The sequence below is a fragment of the Triticum aestivum genome, chromosome 4B, assembly GCF_018294505.1.
Source record: "Triticum aestivum cultivar Chinese Spring chromosome 4B, IWGSC CS RefSeq v2.1, whole genome shotgun sequence".
Taxonomy (NCBI): Eukaryota; Viridiplantae; Streptophyta; class Magnoliopsida; order Poales; family Poaceae; genus Triticum; species Triticum aestivum.
The window spans coordinates 97,757,900-97,767,443 of NC_057804.1; the positions used below are offsets into that span (position 1 = coordinate 97,757,900).

At 47.5% G+C, this 9,544-nt stretch overlaps 1 protein-coding gene across 1 annotated transcript; it reads left to right on the plus strand.

The window, feature by feature from the left end:
- The first annotated feature begins 886 nt into the window (after positions 1-886).
- On the plus strand, positions 887-6,642 carry LOC123091247 (receptor protein-tyrosine kinase CEPR2). The gene is made up of 3 exons (XM_044512691.1): positions 887-1,201; positions 3,400-6,001; positions 6,088-6,642. The coding sequence occupies exons 2-3, from the start codon at positions 3,481-3,483 to the stop codon at positions 6,462-6,464; spliced, it is 2,898 nt and encodes a 965-aa protein (XP_044368626.1). The 5' UTR covers positions 887-1,201; positions 3,400-3,480; the 3' UTR covers positions 6,465-6,642.
- Positions 6,643-9,544: the final 2,902 nt, after the last annotated feature.

Below are 9,544 nucleotides of genomic sequence, written 5' to 3' on the forward strand. Positions count from 1 at the left end.
TAGCATCTAAGCCATCTTTGATAATTAAATTTAGAATGTGGGCACAACAACGCATGTGAGTCAAGGTACCTTGCAACATGAGTTTGTCCTTCCCTATCCTCTTCACCAACAAGTCAATTGTCTTGTCATTTGAAGAACAATTGTCAACAATCACCGTTGATAGCTTCTCATCAAGATTCCAAGATATCAATGATTCATGAAGTTCTTCGGCTATAACTTCAGCGGTGTGAGGAGCTGGCACATAAATAAACCTACAAATGCAATGAATATATGTTATACAACAGCATATGTTGATAAAAACAACACCAAAAAATTTACTACAGCATCATATGTTGATAAAAACAACACCAAACAATTTACTACAACAGCAAATGTTGATAAAAACAACGCCAAACAATTTACTATAGCAGCAAATGTATAAAAACAACACCAAACAATGTACTACAGCAGCAACTACAATACAAACAACACCAAACAAAGAACTACAACAGCAAACAATGTACTATAGCATCATATACCTCATGATAACACTCCTAAGTTTCCAAGAGTCATCAATGAAATGGCCTGTGATTGCCATGTATCCTTTCTTTTGATTGTCAGCCGTCCATAAATCAGTAGTGATAGCCACTCTTGATCGTTTTGCAACCATGTACTCGATAGCCTTCTTCCTTTCAATTTTGTAAGCGTCCGAAATATCCTTCCTATGAATAAAGAGGTGACAATCAGACATTTAAGATATTAAACAAAACATAGCAAGCAACAACCTCCGCCCCTCGCTTCCTTTCCCTTACCTTCGCTCGTGTCCCACCCATCATCACCGGCCAACAATCCGAAAATATTGCTCTGCCCCCTGTGCCCAGATACTGACCTCTGCATTTATGTATTTATGTATCTACTCAGCACATCTCGTCTGTGCATCATTGCCGCCCACAAAAGACATCACTCCCAGCAGCCGCCTGAAATAGCAAGCTCTTCTTCCACCTAGCGCAGAGCTCCCTCCCTCTCCTGTCCATCTCAGCTTCTCCTCTGATCTTCCTTCCTGCTTCCTCGCGCCCAGCTTCGTGAGCTCTGGTTCCTTTGGCTGTCTGCTTTTCCATTTGATGAGAATTCTTGGAGGGCGGGGACAAAAGAAGAAGAAGGCCAAGTTCGGTTCAGAAAAGCGTTCGAGCAGAGTGGGATCGAGTTGAGCAGATGCTGAGAGGTATATGGGTTCGAGCTGTACTCTGTTACTCTGTTTTGTTTCATGGATTTGCATTCTCGTTGGTGTCGTAGAGTTCCTTCCACATGTCGTTATTTAGCTGACAGGGTCCTTGTTGCTGCTTACACAATCTAATAACTATCATGTTTACCTTTCTCCGTGTCAACCATCGCCAGTTTTTGCTATAGAGGACTCGGTTAGCAGATTACCCATTCCATTTTTTCTAAGTTATGTTAACGCCATGACAGTTTGTCGAGTTTTCCCCCCTATGTTTCTTTTTCCACTTCAGAAAATATAGTGGACAACTCGACATTGAAATGAAGGGTTTCTGAAGTAACCTCATTCCTTCATAGCAACTGATCTGGCAACTCTAAATGTTTCTTCATTGTAACGAACCCATATCCCCGTGAAAATGGACTTTTTTTCTTCTCATAATTAGGGCCCCAAAAGACCACCAAATTCATCTTTGTACAATCAGGATTTAAAACATTTATGGCTTTCAGAAAACCACCGGCAGGAGTTATTTTTCATCAATTGAAATTCAGATGAATGATCCATGAAGCTTTTTGGATGGTTTCTAATCCAAAGCGCACACGTCCAAGCATTTTATCGAGGATAGATGGCCAAATATACCAGTTATAAAGCACAACAAATACATGTATATGTTTTTTTACTTATGATTTAAATAGGTAGGCATTTAGGGCAATCCAAGTACCAGGTAGGAGACGAGCAAAAAAAAAGTACCAGGTAGGAGACCTATTCAAAAAATAGTTTCCTTCAAAAAAGATTGTACTAGTTTAACCTCAGTTTTTTTTCGGCAGTTCAAATTTTTTGAGTTAGTTTGTGTAAGAGATGTTCATAGAAACTATCGTGGTTCAGTCGCAACAAAAAAAACTATCATGGTAACTGTTTTTTTAAAAATCATCATCACCAGTTTCCGATTGTTGATAGAAAATGAAATATGCATGCTGAAAATATATTTTTTTCTTAATTTGACAAGTCAAGAAAATTAACCAACTAATAGAGGACCATTGCCCTAGCTCCAAAAGTGGCAGATTAGTTGTCAAGTTTCCGATTCCAAAGAATTGTACAACCGGTCTATGGAATTCTCAATAAAATTATATCCTCCACATAGAATCCAAGACCACAAGCATTTGTAATATCCATGACCATGAGTTAGGTAATTCAGTCTTGAGACAAAATGAGTTGGGCTATTTCTTTTTCCAAAATAATAACATGCGTATATATTCCCAAAGTGGATTTAATTCGCTGGCCAATAAGTTTTCCTTTACAGGTCGGTCATATCGTGTCATTTATAAGTTCCACTGGTTATCCCTCGAAGCACCACAGGTTTTTGCCCACGTGTCATGTTGCACACACAAGCCGCACAAAAACAGCAAGTGGTGAAGCATAAACCCACTGAAATTGCCTTGACCACTTTTCTTCCCGGTGTGTGCATTTCATCATCTGACCCCATTACATCTTGGCAAGTGCTCTGCCTTTTTTTGCCCCCATTACCTGGTTAATTTAGTGGAGAAAATAGTTGATGTGTCATGCTTGGCGATCCAGTGCAGTTTTGGCCCTGGTTAAAATGAGAGGGAAACAGGGGAGGGAGTGGATGGTGGTAGCTGGGAGGTCATCTTCTCTGGAACATGTACGTAGTAATTAACAGACCAAAGCAACTTTGGGATGTCCAAATCAGATGCCAATTATACAATGTTCTGAGGGCCAGTTAACTGTTTGAGGCTGACATTGGCTTTGTCCTGTGATCTTGTGCATGAGACAAAGATTCCACTCCAAAAAGAAGTCTCTTGAGGCCTTGGAGCCTTTCTTCTTCCCTTTTTTGTTGGTTTTATCTGAAGAGACAAGAGAGGTATGATTAGCAAACAGTAGGGCAGACATATATAGTGCACACACATATCCATTAATGTACAGTGAGGAATGAATATACAAAGCACTCCTAAGTACAAGTGCCATGACAAGAATGCTGATGGTTAAGGTGTGAGTTTATTTTTTTCCGATTAATGCCATTTCAGAGAGTGTTTGTATTTTTCAGACAAACCATTTCAGAGAGTGTTTGTATTTTTCAGACAAAAAATATCCATTTCAGAGAATATACAAAGCACTCCTAAGTAGTACAAGTGTCATGACAAAAATGCTGATCTGTTAACTAACAAGTTTCATCTCTTGCAATTTTTCAGGTCTTCCAAAGCAGAATCCTGGGCAATACTAAATACCCATGTAATCAGTTCTTTCCAGATTTGCCAATACCAATCTTTGCAATGAGAATACACATCCTATTCTGCCTCCATCTCACCATACTCCTCTCCCTCTCTGTGAGCTCAACCAGCCAAACTGATCCCCAAACCGAGGCACTTCTCCAGTTCAAGACCAGCTTAGCTGACCCTCTGAACTATCTTCAGACATGGACAAACGCCACGCCCCCGTGCCAGTTCCATGGCATCCAGTGCAACGCAGGTTTGGTGACTGAGATCGCGCTGTCGAGCATGAACCTCTCCGGCACGATCTCACCGTCCATCGCCGCGCTCAGCGGCCTGGAGCGGCTCGATCTGGACACCAATTCATTGTCAGGAGCTGTACCTTCTGAGCTGATCAGCTGCACCCAGCTCCGGTTCCTGAACCTTTCCTGGAACACCCTGACCGGAGAGCTGCCGGATTTCTCGTCCCTGACGGTGCTAGAGAGCCTCGACGTCGCGAACAATGGCTTCTCGCGCCGGTTTCCGGCGTGGGTGGGCGACATGACCGGCCTGGTGTACCTCAGCATCGGCTGCAACAACTACGATCAAGGGGAGATGCCTCCCAGCATTGGGAACCTCAAGAACCTGACGTATCTGTACCTGTCGAACTGCAGCTTGAGAGGGACGATACCCGACTCCGTCTTCGAGCTGACCCTGCTGGAAACGCTGGATTTGTCCTTGAACAATCTCGCCGGCGAGATCCCGAGGGCCATCGGCAACCTCAAGAAAGTGTGGAAGATCGAGCTGTACAAGAACAGCCTCACCGGCGAGCTCCCGCCGGAGCTTGGCAGGCTCGCGGAGCTGCGGGAGATCGACGTCTCCCGTAACCAGATCAGCGGCGGCATCCCGGCAGCATTCGCCAAGCTCAAGAACTTGGAGGTGATCCAGCTGTACCGGAACAACCTGTCCGGGGCGATCCCGGCCGAGTGGGCCGAGCTCCGGTCCCTGAAGAGCATCTCCGTCTACGAGAACCGTTTCGCCGGCGAGTTCCCGGCGAACTTCGGCCGGTTTTCGTCGCTCGACAGCGTGGACATCTCCGAGAACGGATTCGTCGGGCCGTTCCCGAGGCACCTCTGCAACGGCAAGAGCCTCCAGTTCCTTCTCGCCCTGCAGAACGGCTTCTCCGGCGAGGTCCCGGAGGAGTACTCGGCGTGCCAAACTCTGCAAAGGTTCCGGATCAACAAGAACCAGCTCACCGGCAGCATCCCCGAGAGGTTGTGGGGGCTCCCCGCCGTGACGATCATCGACGTATCGGACAACGGGTTCACCGGGACCATATCGCCGCTGATCGGCGAGGCGCAGAATCTGAACCAGCTCTGGGTCCAGAACAACAGGCTCAGTGGCACGATCCCGGCGGAAACCGGCCGGCTCGGGCAGCTCCAGAAGCTCTACCTGTCCAACAACTCGTTCTCGGGGACAATACCCTGGCAGATTGGGAACTTGGCACAGCTGACGGCGCTGCACCTGGAAGACAATGCATTGGGTGGCGCATTGCCCGCTGATATCGGCAGCTGCTCCAGGCTCGTCGAGATCGACGTCTCCGGGAACGAGCTCACGGGGCCGATCCCCGCTTCGCTGTCGCTGCTGGCGTCTCTGAACTCACTCAACATGTCACGCAATGCCATCACCGGGATGATCCCGGCCCAGCTTCAGGCGCTGAAGCTGAGCTCCGTCGACTTCTCGGCGAACCGGCTTACCGGCAGCGTGCCGCCCGGGCTGCTCGTGATCGCCGGCGACGAGGCGTTTGCCGGGAATCCCGGTCTCTGCGTCCATGGTTGGTCTGAGCTCGGCGCGTGCAATACGGACGACCACCACAGGGACGGCCTGGCGAGGAGATCGCTTGTCGTCCTGCCGGTCATTGTGTCCGTGATGGTGCTGCTTGTGGTTGGCATACTGTTCGTGAGCTACAGAAGCTTCAAGCTCGAGGAGCAGAGGAGGAGGGACCTGGAGCGCGGCGACGGGTGCGACCAGTGGAAGCTGGAGTCGTTCCACCCGCCGGAGCTGGACGCCGAAGAGATATGCGGCGTCGGGGAGGAGAACCTCGTCGGGTCGGGCGGCACGGGGCGCGTGTACCGGCTTCAGCTCAAGGACGGCGGCGGCACGGTAGCCGTGAAGCGGCTGTGGAAGGGCGACGCGGCGCGGGTCATGGCCGCGGAGATGTCCATCCTCGGTACGATCCGGCACCGGAATGTCCTCAAGCTCCACGCCTGCCTGTCGCGCGGCGAGCTCAACTTCATCGTGTACGAGTACATACCGCGGGGCAACCTGTACCAGGCTCTCCGCCGGGAGGCCAAGGGCGGCGGCGGCGAGCCCGAGCTCGACTGGCCGCGGCGGTGCAAGGTCGCGCTCGGCGCCGCCAAGGGGCTCATGTACCTCCACCACGACTGCACACCGGCGGTCATCCACCGCGACATCAAGTCCACCAACATACTTCTCGACGAGGACTACGAGGCCAAGATCGCCGACTTCGGCATCGCCAGAGTCGCCGCCGGGAACTCCGAGGAGTTCAGCTGCTTCGCCGGAACCCACGGCTACCTCGCTCCCGGTGAGTCCGACATTTATATTGTCTATCCAGTTCATTAACCATGTTAGTGAGCTTCAGCTTACAAATTCTCCGTGCCATTTCCTCAGAGCTCGCCTACTCTCTCAAAGTGACGGAGAAGACGGACGTGTACAGCTTCGGCGTCGTGCTGATGGAGCTGGTCACCGGCCGGAGCCCGATCGACGCGCGCTTCGGCGAGGGCAAGGACATCGTGTTCTGGCTGTCGAGCAAGCTCGGCGCGCAGAGACTGGACGACGTCGTGGACCCGCGCCTCGCAGCGTCGTCCGCCAAGGGCAAGGAGGAGATGCTCAGGGTACTCAAGATCGCCATGCTCTGCACTACCAAGCTGCCGGCCGGGCGGCCGGCAATGAGGGACGTGGTGAACATGCTCACGGACGCGTGCGCGGGGTCCTGTAGCCCGCGCGGTAACCCGCCGGTGTGGAGCTGCAGCAAAAGCGCGCGCTGAATTTTATTAGAGTAGATTCTGACTCCGGGGTGCCACCGTCTTATCTCTGCTTTTGTAACCAAATTCTGATGTGATCTTTGTGGTGTATTTAGTAGGGTCATATGTTTGCAGGTATATATACTGTCAAGTATTTGCGACCATATTTTGGGTGGATAATGAAGTGTTTTAGACTTGATGATGATGTAGATGTTAAAAAAATTATCAGGTTTTTACTCTAGATGTAAAATACATCATCAAGTGATGCAAATATACATCACCGGAAGCTGCCCGAGTAAAGGGTCGCGCTAACTGCCACACGTGTGGCAGGAAGGGAGACGCACCACACGTCTCTAATGTAAACAGATTGCCACGTCATCACATGCATGCATGCAGGAATCTTTTTGGATTTTCAGTTTTTAAAATGTTTTATCTCTTAAACAAAAATCCGATTGAAAATCCGTTTTCACCATGAAATCCCTCGCGATGAGATCTTCGAAACTAGATCCCATGTTGATATATTTTGATGAAATTTTTTTTGGATTAAAAGTTGTCATGTCTATTACATATGAATTGCCATGATGTTTACACTGAAGTTGCCATGATATGTTTCAGCTATTTTCTTCTACATTTAAAAGTAAATTTTGACATTTATAAAACGGGGAATTAAGAAACTAGACTTGCCATGAACCATAAACTAAAATTGCCATGATACATGCACATAAAATTGCCATGGTTCATACAAAAAATAATTTTTATGGTCAAAGTACTGGAGTTGCCATCATCAAAATACTAAAATTGTCATGATCTACAAACTAAAATTGCCACATGGCAACTTTAGTTTAAGCCCTATGGCAACTGCAGTGTAAACATCGTGGCAACTTCTGGCAAAAAAAATCGTCAAAACATATCAACATGGGGTCTAGTTTTGAAGATCTCGTCGAGAAGGATTTAATGGTGAAAACGGATTTTTAGTTCGCTTTTTTATTTAGGAGATACAACATTTTTAAGCCGAAAACCAAAAAAAATTCTGCTGATGCCATCTATTCATACGTGGCAAAATGAGTGGTGATGGAGGCGTGTGGGCGATGTGCAAACGCCCACACATGTGGGCGTTAACATTTCCGCGAGTAAAATGTGAGCAGCCCAACCGCCACGTGGTGTCTTCCCGTCGTGTGCCCGCCTTGTCGCCACCCGCTAAACCCCGTGGACAGCTCCCCCGACCCGCAATTGCCACCGCACCTCCGCCACACCTCGCCATGGCCGCCCCCGCTTCTTCTTCCGCGGCAGCCGCCGCCTCCTCATCGGCCTCGAATCCTGCAGCTTCGCCATGGATCAAGCCAATTCAGCCGCGAATCCACCACCACTGCCCGATGGCGCCATGGATCCGGCCGGATTCAACATCAAGGGACTGCCGCCACTCGATCACGAGCCACCATGGCCGTCTCCATGGGAGCCCCGACCTCTGCGTCTCCCGGACCATTTCCTCCACAGCAGCCATGGTGACGGCGGCTGGTGGTGCGCTGCGCTATGCTACGCTCGACTTTCCCATGGTACTGCTTATGCACGCCGCGGTGACCAGCCTCATGGCACATCGATTGAATTCATCCAGGGCTGCTATTTTACATCATCTGTTGGAGCGGCTGCCGTGCGGCTGCTATTTTACATCATCCATTGGAGTTGGACGTTTTTGGTGTTGTAAAGAAATCATTTTTTAGTGATGTAAATTTTACGCCAATCATTTTTTGATGATGTATTTTATATCATCTATTGAATATGCTCTTAGGCCAGTATATCCGGACGAGCTGGGTGCAAATGGTCCGAGCAAGAGCGGATAGTGGGGCAACAAAAACACAAAGCCATTTCCTTTCAAACTTTTCTTTATAAGACGTCTTATTTGAGAGAGACGTTTTGGAGGCCGAGCTTCATGGAGGCTTTTATTTTTAAAATTTTCAAATTCAAATTTTTATGGTTCAAAATATTCTGAAAAAAATATGCACGTATGTAAGGATGTAACCCACATGTGTGTAAAATTTCATGATGAAATACCTTGAGTTGCGACCTGTAAAAAAGACAAATTCATGGCCTGAGAGGATGAATAGTATCATGTGTTAAACAGCCCGAGATTTGTCTTTTTTCGCACAACCCTCATTTCAATGTACCCCCTCTGATTCTTTTTAGTTTAATATAAGATTTGGTCAAAGTCAAACTATATAAAGTTTGACTAGCTTTGTAGAAGAAAATATCAACATTCACACTATGAAATCAATATTATTAGATGCATGATGAAATTAATTTTCATAACATATGTTTAGTATTGTAGATGTTAATATTTTTTACTATAAAGTTGGTCAAACTTTACAATGCTTGACTTTGACCAAATCTTATATGCAGACTACAAAGAAATGGAGGGAGTATTTTGAGCTGAAAATTTACACACATGTATGTTATGCCTTCATTTATATCTGTATTTTTTTCCTTGAATTTTTTGAAATGTAAAAATATGATTTTTGATGAAATTTAAAATTTGAATTTGGAGGCCGAGCTCCAAATGGGATTTTTTTGAACCTGGCATATGACCCCTTTCCATTACTTTGACATATCGGAAATACAACGTCCAGGTCTTAAGGGAACTGGAAAGGGGAAAGCGAGTTCGAGACAACACTGGAAAACCCACTGCGAGCACTCGTCATTGAGTAGCTCGCCATGGGGCGAAAACCCAGTGCCATCTAAAACCACCTATCCTAACCAGAACAAACGGAGGTGTCCGTAGATAATCTCCAACCAAGGGAAAGGGCTCACAGTTTGAGCAGAGAACATAGCCCACGCAGGAGCAAACATGCCAACGCAAATAGAACTGAAAAGGCAAAAGCTACATGAAAGCTTATGAAGGCATATCAACAGCAGCATCCTCAGTCCATCGCCGTTCCAGCTGGGGCCGCACAGATCCTCATCATGTAAGCTGCGTTGGTCTTGAGCATCTTGGTGCCGCGCTCCATCGCCTCGCGATCAGCTCCCTCCATCAGGCCTGCCCAATAGTTCATATAACCACAAGCAGAGAAAACCACATCAAAAGGGGTTCTCAGTTTCTTGTATTCAAATGT